At 36.0% G+C, this 13,259-nt stretch overlaps 1 protein-coding gene across 1 annotated transcript; it reads right to left on the bottom strand.

Annotated features, from left to right (window-relative positions):
- Positions 1-1,760: 1,760 nt before the first annotated feature.
- TRAM1 (translocation associated membrane protein 1) lies at positions 1,761-12,863 on the bottom strand. The gene is made up of 10 exons (XM_009071815.1): positions 12,761-12,863; positions 12,055-12,176; positions 11,733-11,849; positions 10,780-10,838; positions 10,307-10,391; positions 6,723-6,793; positions 6,530-6,634; positions 5,767-5,910; positions 4,627-4,787; positions 1,761-2,397 (listed from the first exon to the last, which is right to left on the bottom strand). The coding sequence occupies exons 1-10, from the start codon at positions 12,861-12,863 to the stop codon at positions 2,324-2,326; spliced, it is 1,041 nt and encodes a 346-aa protein (XP_009070063.1). The 3' UTR covers positions 1,761-2,323.
- Positions 12,864-13,259: the final 396 nt, after the last annotated feature.

Raw genomic sequence — 13,259 nt, 5'->3', positions numbered from 1 at the left:
TCTATCCCAAGATCAAACTAAAAATTACCGCCTTTGCCTCATCCAAAATGATAAATATGTATTTTTAGTTATGACACAAGAGACAGAAGATATTGGCTTCCAATACTCTATGCAAATTCTAGACCAACTGGTAATTACTCTCTATTCTTGGCAGACAGCAACAACTCCTATAAGGCAAGGATGAAGATTAAGCCATTGTGGAAACGAAAGTGCTTTTGTAAAAGTCCAAAGGCCAAGAATGTCTGTCCATAAGGCCAAAAGGAGAAAAAAAGCAACGTCAGTATTAACAGTCAAGAATATATTCTTTGATGTTTTTGGAAATTACCCTGAAGTTTACATTTCAAGACTACTGTGCCAAAGAACAAGAGTTTGCCTTAGGGAAACAACTATTACAACCTTCAGACTCCTACAGGATCTCAAGAAGTACCTTAAACACTCCCTTCATAATTTGTTCCTCCACCTTTTATGATTTGACAGCCCAAGTACTACCAGGTATCACAAGCAAAATGATTTAGAGTCAAAGTACCAGACTAGACACTTATAAAAAATTTGCCCCCTTTGGCTTAAGGTACAAGTTGAGAGCAAGGCACACAGAATCTATGAAAGTCTTTCTAGAAACATCAGACACGAAACATGATATTGGACAGTGAGTATATAATGTATGCAATTCCCTCAAAATTTCTGAGTTCCAATTCTCCAGTTTCATGGTTAAGATTAGACAGATTCACAGTTTCACCACTTCAAATCAAGACATGGGATAGCTACTGAAGCAGACTAAGCATATTACGAGGCACGTTGCCCCAGAGGTTTCAAGCTAAGCAAGTCCAAGTCTGTCAAGTCCACTTCAGGAACTGTGAACCAAAGACATGGGAATTGGGACTGAATAAACAATCAAAGAATGGATAGCTACTTGTAGTGAAGATTTTGTACTAGAAATGTTTATTCTGAATAGTAAGCAATTGAACTGTAGAAGATACAGAATGCAGGTTTATTACTTTGTTGGGTATAAACTCAATTATAATAACAGTTTTTAATTAAAATTATTTTATTTATCAGCTTGATTGCTCGTAATTACTCCTCAATCAATAAGCAGTTCAATACTTGGGTTAACTTGATAGACTTAATTTAGCAACTTCTTCTTAAGACTGAATTAAAACTCTCACTCGTTCTCAAGTGAAAGGGGTTGAATGATACAAAAGCATACGGAAAAAACATTAGCTGCATATTAAACTGGAAAAAGCTTCACACTGAATACAGTTATGAAAGATAATGGAAAAATTCTTAAATGTAGATTTTTCCAGTTGTAGCAAAGGGCACAATAAATCAGTTTTACGAAGTAGCTTTTAAATATTTTTTCATAAAAATATATATAGGAGAAATCAAACTATTTTCCTAACAGAGGTGAAACAAAGCAAAGCAGTCAAGAATAAAGGAATGTTCTTGTAACTTGATCCATTTATCTAATATCCTCTTCGTGGATCATTAATTGCCTCTTAAAACGAACACAACACATTGTAAGAACCTCCACCCTCTAAAACCAGACAAGTTTTCAAAGAAGGTCCAGTGCACACTAACTCTCCAAGATACACACACTTCAAAAGCACGGACAGAAGTGAACAGTGCTACTCAAATCAACTCTATGACCATACACACTCCCTTCTAATTTTCAAGTGCTAAAAGCTATTATCTCAAAAACATATTTTGTTCCTTTTAAGAGATTTCTAACCAACAAACAATAAGACTCTGCAACATTTCCAATTAGTTCAGTTTTGTTTTAATGATATGGGGCAATTCTTTGAGCAGACATTGTGCAACTAACAACTACAAAATAAAGAGGTCTATTGGTGTGGTCTTGGAATCCCAATTTGAACTGTAAATTTGAGTCAAGGTAATTAACCGAAAAGCCAGAGTACCTGAAAATGCATACTAAGCTTTTACTTTGATTTTGCAACACTTCTTGAGGAACTTGAAAAAAGTGAAGTTGGTAGAACAGTATATATCACCAAGATTACAAAAACTGGAAGAAAGTAATACATTGCAACAGTGATCCTCATTAAGTAAGTTATTTCATCACAGTAAATGTTTAAAAAAGCGTCAATGTTTTTTAAAAAGTGTGGAACCCCCCCCAAGTATTTGAAGAGAGATAAACCTTTTTCCTTAGTCAAAATGGCTTTTTAAAAAAAGTTTCTCAAAACAACAGCGATAATCAAAAAACATGAATTGTATTTTCTCTAATCCGTAACATCTCTAGTGCTGAAGGGCCATCCATGTAAAAAGCAGATTCTTTGGGGACATTAGTCAATTAACTTAATAAAACCCAGTTTTAGGAGGATTTATCCTTCCTGCTGCGAGGCGAGTCTGCTCCATTTGAAGTCACTGTTCCATTTATTCCATTTTCTAGAAAAAAGAAGAAAACATTTCTCAAATACAATGAGATGCTTTAGACTTTATTACATTTTTGTAGGTCCTACATGAAGCATCTTAACTTCTTTTCTGATGTTATCTTCTTCGTTAAACCTCATAATTGTCATTCAGAATGCAATCGTATATAACAAGGTTTTTACAAAGTGCCAAGTTTCAAGTTTACTGCAATAAATTCCAGTTTCCTGATGTGGCCACACACTGAAATGTGTGCATTATGTACATCTAGACTGAAAATCAAGACTAGTTGTAATATTTTAGAAGATATTCTGTGAAAAACTAAGACACAACCTGCAGATGAGACTGTTCTGTGAAATTTTGGGGACACGCAGTAGATACACAATTCCCTGGTATAGGTATTTACTATTTATCCCACTTATTTCATATAATTCTTTCTAAGATTACACTCCTTCACTTACCTTTACATGCAGTCCACAAATCAGATTTTCTTAAACGGTTTAGGTAAAACAAAGAACAAGAATTAGCATGCGGTTGGTTACCCCACCTACATCACCAGTAGGATCTTCCTACTGTCATTTCTTGCTTTTGGCATAGTCTAAAAGTAACACATTTTATAGTGTCCTGGCTCCCAAAAATCCATCCAGCAACAAAAGTGGGGTGGGAGGTAGAAGACTGCTTTAAACAGTTTAATTACTCTTGCAAATGTCCTGCTGCATTCTATGCAAGGGTTCTGTACAGATTAACATTACAGGAATATTCAAAATGAAAGGCTATGAAAGAAGAGTTCTTTTCATTCCGTTTAACATAAGCTACAAAATTCTCCAGTCTTTAAGACAGGCATAGTTCAAATATTTTGTGAATTAAACCACAGCTCCAATTAACCGACTTTTTAACTATTCATTTACCACTTGCAAGTCTTCATCAAAGCTGGGGGAAAACCAGTAAATTCACCAAATTACATGAATGAAATAGATTAAAGAGACTTAAAAAAGCTACTACATTTTTGACTCACAGATTAAAATGCCATTGAAGTTTATGGTTCAAAATTATTTGACATAAAGCCTTACAAACCCCACAGTGAGTATGCAACGCACATGAAACTCCGATTAAATAGGACACTTGCATAGGAAACTACCTTCACTCAATTATAAAAAATCCCCCAGTCCAACTGGATTTTCTGATGAAAAACAAAAAACTCTAACACTATACAAAAGTCAAGTTGTGATAATTACAAATCATCTAAAGGGAGCACAAAGAGAATCCAAAGGACAGCAAATCAAAAAGAAGCTTGGGGGAAATAAAGAAAAATAAAATTGAATTGATCTCCCACCACAAATCTCAGTTCTCAGTGCAAATGGTCTTGACACACAGTATGTTCAACATATCAAAAAGTGGAACAGGTTGGTCATATGTGTCTGGGATCAAAGGATCATGTTGAAAAAAGCTTTTGAAACAACTTAATCAGTATCAAAAAAGTGCAGAAGTTATTCAAGGTAGCAATTAAATACACAGAAGTTTAACTATTGGTATGGCAGAAACACTGAATTGTTGGGATTTCAAATTTTTTTTTTTTAAAGAGCACATTAATTTTCCTTGTAGCAAAGAATATTCAGTTTATCTTTCATGTCCATAAAAACAATGTGACATAATCAAAAAAATCAAACCTGGAGTTGTTAGTTCATTTCAAAATGCTTCAGCACAGGTTTAGAGTAGTAAGTAGTTATTACCTCCCCTTAAACAACTATTAAAGTATATTTTTAGTAAAAATGGTCCAACATAAGACTAATTACTGGTGGATCATCAAACCACCTCTTTGCTCTAAAACCTCAGAGTTTAGTGGCAATGAAAAACAAACTTGAAATTCATTGCAAGGAAATTTTACAAATAATTGATTATGAGAACAGATCTAAAATTGTTCACTTTTTATACAGGAACAAAACGTAAGCGTGACATTTTGTTCAGGTAAGGAAATTAAACATAATAAAAATATCATGTTCTATTAACTAAAGATATGGCAATGCCTTCATTTGAGCAATTAGAAGAGAAAGCCCAAACAACATATAGTGGTTTTTTTAAATCAACCCTCCCCACTGCAATATTCACCAATACTGTTTCTGTAACTGAGTCATCTCACTTGCAAGTTAAACATAAAATGCTTCTTCAGCAACTATATTATAAAAGGCTCTCCATAACCTTAAGTTGTTTTTGACAAGTCAAGGCAACAGGAAAACTGAAACTACAAACCTCTTTCTTTTCTGGAGGTCTTTCCTTTAGCTGATACGAACTTCTTTTTCACTGACTGAGGCTGAGAAGAAGAATGTTCTCTCCACCTCCGAAGCTGGAAATTAATGAACTTCCACATCATAAATGCTTGAGTCATGCAGATGGAGGCCAGCACACTGATTCTAGAAACAAGACAGAGGCAAAGTTTTATCATTAAGTTTGTCTCATTATTCAAAGAGAAAAGGAAATTAGGACACCCCATAAAGTTTTTTGTATGTTACAGACTGGCCTTTCATTCAGGTTTCTCAAACACATTAGAGAGACTCCTTGTAGGCAACACAAATTGCTACAAGTTCCGTTTTGTTCAGGTTGTTTTTCTTGGCAACTTCCACTCCCTCCTCCTAGTAACATCCATTTTCTAAGCCATACAAGAGTTTGGTCCCATAGGGCAAAAGGGCTTAACTACAACTGGTCAAAACTAGATAAACAGTGAGAATTAAGTCTTTGCCCCTCCATCAAAGCTGGGAAGTACTAGATATTTCCTTCCTGATTTCTCCTTTCTCAGTATTACTCTTAAGGTACCAGGTAGTAACAGCTGAAAAAAAATGTTTTTAAGAGTGTCTTGCAGTTCTGAGCATCAATTCTGCTGACATTGTCAATGTTTTAATAACTTCCTTTTCTGGATTTAATTCGTAGGAAGGTCAAGTGGTCGGCTGAACATCCTGCATCATTGTAGCAGCAATAGGAGCCATAATAAGGGCAGAAAAAGAGGCAGAAATCTTCAACCAAGACCAAAGATGCTCTGGACATAATGCCTTGACCTGTAGAGATAAACTCACTACAATTATAGCTAGAATTAAATTTACTAACTCTAAAATGTAAGAAAGTAGTATCTGTAATTAGATATTCCTTTTAATTCTGGGGGATTTTTTGTGACAAAAAAAAAAAGAAAGCAGTTACAGATTTCTTGGCTGTAAACTGTAAATTATTCATTTCACTGTGCCTTAGAATTTTATCACATAAGCTATTCCTATTGATGCCACTGGTTGCATGAAAACACTCAATCCTTCAGAACTATTGGCATTGATACCATACCATTTATATCGTACATTTAATACAGGTTTACAGCTTATGCTTAAGCACTCTTCCAGTTTACTATACCTAACAGCCAGGATATTAAAGTTTCCAGTACTGAAATTCAGCTGCTGATCTTCTGCTCTTGCCAGTCCAAAGCCAAAAGTGAGGACAGAGAGAATCAAGGTGAGAAGCCTTCCCAAAACAAAAAGAACTGCCCACAGTGAAAATCTAGAAATAAAACCATCACAAACACTAAATGAATTTTCCATTCAAAACACAAACAATGCAAATGTTGACTCTTCACCATGAGAATTTGTTTGAAACATAAGAATTTACCTAAATTCATGATTTTGCATGACTCATGTGTTTCCAGTACTTGTAGAAGACAAAAACCAAGAAAGGCCCTGCCTTACAGCCTGTTTGGGTTTTGGTTTGGTTTTTTTTCAGTTTTGTTTTGTTTTTTACAAATCAAAAGAATGTTCTGAAAACTCATTTCAACTCCACAGAAAGTGCTTTCCAGTACTGCTGCAACATAAGGGTGTTATTAGTTCCTACAGAACTGGCTGTATTAGCAACTTACCCTGTTCCTTTCTTTACAAAACATTTTAAAAACAAAATATTAGTATACAGTGTAAGAGTTTATTAAATTTTATACTGCTACTAACATTTACTTAAATAGGCTAAACCAAGCTAAAAAATAGCTGTTTTATAGATATAAATACTAACACTAATCTGGAGAACTGTGGTCTCTAAGACACACTGTTTGAACTTCTTTGTAGTTTTGATTTCTGGTTAGTTAAATGCAGAAGACTTTACTACATGAATTTACAAGATAAAAACTACTTACCCTTTCTGGTATTTTTCATCACTGAAGTAGAAAAGACGGGATATGTGGAAAAGAAATTCAACGAAGTAATGCAATACCAAAAGAACTAGTCCAAGATGGGTCAGACTATCAAAACAAATAAAACAAACATTCAGACATTTGTTGGATGTTTAAGACACAGAATGAAACCAGCAGATATTCAGAACTGACTTACTTCAGGAGATAGGCTCCAGCAATATGAAAGAGATAAAGCCCAATGTAGACAATCTGGCGAAAGATATCTTCCTATTGGAAAGACAAAAGCAACCATGTGTCATACACAATGTTATACAGTATTGTACAATGCTATATATTATTAAAAACTATTCCCTAGTCTTGAAAATTGTTCTTGGTTTATCAACCATCTTATGTGTCCTGGTCTGACACTGAATTACTCAGCCTGGATCATTTAATTCCACATGTAACTTACTGCTTACTTACCAATACACTATTATGCTACTGTGAGAAAACCCATCAAAAAGCAGATTTCTAAAAGGGCCCAGTTTTATTTGATATGACTACTGTGATTTTGTACAAACTATTACAATACCTATTTTGTATGTATTACTATACCACCAGATCCTACAGTTTCATGTGTTTGCTGCCCATCAAATTGTCAGATTGCTACAGAAACAAAGTAACAGTCTACACACCAAAATGAAAAGGTTTGTAAGTGTTGACATCTATTTTAAAAATTCAAGACAATCCAAAATTCTGGCACACTGTTTCTGGCAAATAGAGAAAATATTGTTATTAACCAGTCATGCTAAACCACGCAGTCACACTTCAAGTCAGGTTTTAGCCATCCCCATTAAACTGAACACTTCATGGAGATGAAATAATAAAGATGAAGACACACAGCACATGGAAAGCAGAGTGCCATTTGTGAATGGAAGAATCATTGACGTATTCCAGATGACAATAAAAATGTTGTCTTGAAGTGGTATGTAGAGTACATTCAGCTGTGCTTAAGAATCTCCTACTTTTTGGAAAGATTCCCTAAACTCCAAGCAAGGGTCTTCAGTGTTATCTTGTATACATGTAATTTAAAAAGGCATAAAATTTTCATTCTGTAAGATCTATACTATGTTATTCAATACTCAAAGCCAACAAAAGGACAGAATCGATCAGTTGTAACAACAGCAAACACCACACACATGCAAAGATCAAGAAAACAGATGGTGAAAGGCCTACCCTAAATGATCAGAAAAAAACCAAAATATTAGTTCTTTCCGATGATTTAGAGAATAGTCAGCACAAATAGCTAGTTTCTCCAAGCACTACCAGAATGAGCCTTTTCCACTTCAGAACTGAGATAACATTTAAACAGCCCATGCTGCCTGCTTAGAGAACCTGTCAGAGACTGAAGGCCTACTGGAACAACGCAGGTGGAGAGATATATATGACTATACAGGAACCAGAGTTAAGAAGGAATAAGGCAAGGAAGGCAAAATGGTTAAGCTGTGGTGAAAGAATTATCAACTACTAACTTGCTAAAACAAATCAACCATCAGCCTTAAAACTTAATGCAAAAGTCAGAGGCAAAAATTTCAAACAGTGACCCAGTAGAACACTACTACTCAACATACAGCACACATGTGACACACTTGTGACAGCTTTCTTGAAGTTATGTTGAAAAAACCTCCACCCTTGGCTAGGAAGCCAAATTCAAGAAGTATCACAAATGCAATATGGGAGCATCAGCTGCAGTGTATCTGCAAAACAGTGTTTACATAAAAACAAAAGCATCTCATTACTATCTTCCTTAGCTTCCTCTAGGCTCTTGAACAAAGACCTATAGTTATGTAACACCTATGTTTCATTTTCTTGAACAAAGCAGAACTCTGACAGCAGAGACAGTCACAGAGCAACAACAGTCATAGAATGGTTTGGGCTCGAAGAGACCTTTGTAGATCATCTAGTCCACCCTCCCTACCATGGGCAGGGATGTATGTCAATAGATCAGGTTGCTGAAAGCCCCATCCAACCTGACCTCAAACTCTTCAAATGAAGGAGAATCCACAACTTCTCCAGGCAAACTGTTCCAGTGTTGCACCATTGTCTTGTAAAGAAATTCTTCGTATCTATTCTAAAACTACCCTCTTTCAGATTAAAATCATCGCCCCTTGTCCTGTCACTACAGGCCCTGATATAAAGTCTCTCTCCATCTTTCCAGGCTGAACTACCTCAACTCTTTCATCCTGTCCTCACAGGAGAGGTGTTCCATCTCCCTGATCATCTTCATGGCCCTCCCCTGGACCTGTTCAAACAGATTCATACCTTTCTTGTGCTGAGGACCCTAGAGCTGGCTGCAGTACTCCAGGTGGGGTCTCACCAGAGTGGAGTACAGGAAAAGAATCACTTCCCTCAACCAGATGGCCATTCCTGTTTTTTTTTCATGAAGCCCAGGTTACAACTGGCTTTCTGAGCTGCAAAGGTACATTGCTGGCACAATTTTTCATCCTCCAGTACCCCCAAGTACTTCTCTGCAGGGCTCTCAATTCATTCATTCCCAACCTGTATTGATGTTGGGGATTTGCATAGCCCAGCTGGCCTTGTAGAACTTCATAAGGTTCACATCCTCAAGCCTATCAAGATCCCTCTAGTTGTCATCCTTTTCCTCAAGCAATCAACTGCACCACTCAGCTTGAAGTCATCTGCAAACTTGCTGAGGGTGCACTTGATCCCTCTGTCTCTTGTCACTGATGATGATGTTAAGCAACACTGGTTCCAGTACAGACCTCTGAAGAATACTGCTCGTTACTGGTTCCACTTGGGCATCGACTCACTGACTGCAATTCTCTGGAAGCGTCATCCAGCCAGCTCCTTATCCATCTAATCTATCCATCAAATCCAGTACCTATACACAAACAATCTAATCTATCCATCAAGTCCAACTGTTTCCAGTTTAGAAGCAAGAATGCTGTGGGAGACCCTATCAAAAGCCCTAAGAGAAGTTCAGGTAGAGGACATCAGCAGCTCTTCCCTCATCTGCTGATGCAGTCACTCCCTTGTAGAAGCCAACTAAATTAGCCAAGTATCATTCGCCCTTGGCAAAGCCATGTTGAAGAGCTTAAGACAGGAAAGTTTAAGCAGGAAACTGTATATGCAAAATGATCCTGAACAAAAAAGAGACTATTTAAATTGGTCTAGGAAGACAAAAGTTGTGCCACAAAAATAAAAAAATCCATAGCAAACTCAGTGTTATGAGAACACAAAGAGAGAAAACCCTTAAGGGAAAAATGATGCTGTTAAAAATTGAGCACTGAAAAAAATCTCAAGATACAATTAACCAAAACTTCTGTTGAGGACAGTGGTATTTAAATCAAACCCCAGACTTTTAACACTCCTTTATGAAATTATTCACTGCTTATATTCTACACCTGTATCATGATTCACGAAGCAACTGTCATTTCCATGAGACTATTCAGACTACCAATTATGAGACACAAAGAAAAGAAAAAAGAAAATCACACATTAATTTGCTCAAGGGAAAACACTTTTAGTAGAGGAAAAACACTAGTAATTTTTATTTACACAACAGATATATAGCAATTTTACTGCAATTAGAAATACAGGATTTAACTGAAAAGAAAAGCCACCTTTCTCATATGGACATTTGAGCACCCCAAGTTCCATCAGGAAAAGGAGGTAACACAAATTAGAACAGAGTAGAAGATCTAGGGCAACAATTAATTAACTACTCCACTGTTTGAACTGCTTGCTTGGGAGTTCCTTCCATTTACATTCGAAACTTACTTTTTTAGTTTTCTGGAAGTACAATTCTGGAAAAGCATGAAACCAGTATGCCAACTGTAAGATGTAGAAAAACTTCATTTGAAACCTGTACAATACAGCAAGAATTGAAGAATATTACTTGTTATGAATGAATTTAAAACACTTCTGAAGTTTTCTAGCGAATACATTTTATCACATTTAAAGAAAGAAAAAATACAAACTCTTCCTCCCAGCCAACTCTAAACTAAGATTTTAAAACCAAAATCATTAAGATAAAGCTTGCAAAAATTTTATTCTTTAAAACAGCCCACAGAAGCACTATGTATGCTACAAACTGTCAAAGAATCAAGAGCCTACATAAATATGACCAAAAATACATTAGTGATTAATACCGTTTTACAAACTACTTATTCTACACATGTTGTATGTGACAAACCCTAAGCTTAAAACATTTGCTCCTCTCCCCCAGCAACCCCCTAAGGAAGAGGCCTTACGGAATCAGAGCGTGCGGATAGTCCCTCCACAGAGAGGTTGGATCTGATATATAGTTCTCCTAAAAAAAACAACCAAACCACAAACACAAAAACCAGTAAGTTCTCAAAGACGCTACTTTCTAGTCAGAAATAATGACTGGACATACATGCATGCATTTATCTATCTGCATGTGTGTTCATACACACATCTACATACACAAGTAAAAACTGCAAATCTATTTCTTTTCTTTTCAACAAAGGCCCCCAAGAAACCACAAATAAACAAACAAACCCAAACCAAGTCCAAAAACCCCAAACCCCCAAAATAAAAGACAGCTGTACTGGCTTAGGAAAATAAAAAGCAACCCAACAGACCAAGTGTTCATTCAAGATGGAAAGTCCTTATGAGATGGAAATTATTTCAGCATCACTACAGCCTTTAAGTCTTCCTTTGTAAATTGCTGACAAGCTTTGAGCCTAACTAAGAGAATGAAAGGTTTCTCAGGACTTATTACATTAAGAAAAAAAATAAATCATACTATTCCCCTTCTACGAAACTAAGCTGATACACATCCAGCCACCAGCAAAGAGGATGTGACCTGAAAGGACACGCTCACCCAAGACTACAGCAACCTGTCCATAGGCCCATCCCCTAGGCTCCAAAATGCTATGTATGATGCTTTTTAAACAACTAATAAACCAGTGCAAAAAAAGCTACAGAGAATTAAGTTCCATAACAGAGATGGAAGGTTTTATCTTATTCATATGACAGTAAATCAACTCAAGACTGAGCAACAGTAACAGCATTGGACTTTATACTCAGTTATGACTACAGCCTACACAGAATCCTGAAACTTGTCCCCATTTAACATTAAAACCAGCTAGAAACAGAAAATAAGTCAAAACCATATTTATCATCAGCCTAAGTGAAGTTTCTGAAATCTTATAATACAAACAGAAAAGAGCATACTTACAGAGACAAGAATACTTGTTCCCCAAACACAGGAGAAAAGGTAGAATGCACTAAGTTGCCCAGACTCATTGAACTTGCTGTGTTTCGTTTTTGAAAAGTGCATTTTCCTGTTAATTTTCTGAAAAGAAAGTCCATTGTTATATACATGCTGTAGTACCTAACATCTACCTGGTAACTGCATTAGAACGTTTAGTCTAAAAGTTTTAATGCACATTTTAACACTTCAAAGCTTTAATAAAAAGTTTACTTTTAAATTAATACTGTTAAAATCTACTTTAAACCCAACAATTATCTTGATGGAAGGAACGAATATTTGTACTTACATCCAGTACATACTCCTGAATTATAGCGTGTATGATTATTGCTACAAGCATGTAAAAGAAAATCGTAGCCAAGTCTTTGATGCCATAGTGATAGAGAGAGATTGTGTCTGCAGATTGTTCTTCTGAAAGACAAACAAAATTAACTGTTAGGCACCAATACATTTTAATGGCTAATGAGTTTGTTTCTGAGTGAAACCTTTCAGACAGAAGTAGCTTGTGGTCAGCTGAACAAACAGAAGTCAAATTAAATTGCCATCATGAGCTAGGTCACCGGACCGTTTATAGTTATCTTCTCCACATCACAAACTAAATTTGATTCTGGAAGAGGTACTGTAATACTCAAAACTTAAGTGCACTTAGGCAGCTTACCCAAATGCACTGAAAGCAGACAATAAAAATATATGAAACTATCACCCCACTTTGACTGTTAAAGATTGTCACTTGCAAAGCCAAAGTAAGAATTCATATGAACTTAACTACCAGTCAGATGATGTTTTAGCACTAATGATGAATCCACCAGAACAGAAACATCATCTCTAACCTAATTAACTAAAATGGAGTTTTAATAAAAACAAAGTAAAATCCTTGAAAACTGCTTATTATCTATTCAAATTGTCAGATTCACTTACTGTCAGTCTAGAAAGCAGAGAATATTAATAATGTCTGAATACACTGTCTCATAACTAACCTCGTGCAAGATACATACCTGTGGCAGGAATGGTAACATTATACTGAAGTGTAACAAAAATGACAGCTGCTTTTGCTGTGATCTGAAAGAGAAAAAACCCAAAAGGGCTAAATATTCTCATGGAAATAAACTACATTAAACTGAAAATATTTGCCCATAATTTTAGCACCCTTGCCCAGCACGTTTGTCTCCTTCCACACCATCACAGCACTTCACCTGACTTTCCAGAGGCAGAACACATTGCATGACCTCGACAGGTTTGTTTACAGCATACCAAATCTGCTGAATGAAGTATCTTCCAAAATGCTACTTACAAATAGTTCTTCCTACAACGCTAAAATGAAAACATATGCTACAATTCTTTCCTCAGTCCATAAGGTATTATTTCATTTTCAGAATGTACAACATCATGGAATCCCTAGACCATTCCCAGCAATGGCTGAGAATAAACGTCATTCAAAACTACATTTTTCATTTGACAAAATCTGAAGGTCAGTATCACATTCATAAATCTGTG

Source organism: Acanthisitta chloris, unplaced genomic scaffold, assembly GCF_000695815.1.
Source record: "Acanthisitta chloris isolate BGI_N310 unplaced genomic scaffold, ASM69581v1 scaffold17463, whole genome shotgun sequence".
Taxonomy (NCBI): domain Eukaryota; kingdom Metazoa; phylum Chordata; class Aves; order Passeriformes; family Acanthisittidae; genus Acanthisitta; species Acanthisitta chloris.
This window is presented reverse-complemented; position numbering and strand designations above follow the sequence as displayed.

Bases quoted from the DNA above. Each gene is read 5' to 3' on its own strand.
- TRAM1 (XM_009071815.1), bottom strand. From the start codon at position 12,863: ATGAGAATATTTAGCCCTTTTGGGTTTTTTCTCTTTCAGATCACAGCA. The intron at 4,788-5,766 runs GTATAGTAAACT...TCTTGTTTCTAG, and splicing joins TTTAATATCCTGGCTGTTAG to AATCAGTGTGCTGGCCTCCA. The intron at 2,398-4,626 runs GTTTGTAGTTTC...TCTTTTTTCTAG, and splicing joins GACCTCCAGAAAAGAAAGAG to AAAATGGAATAAATGGAACA.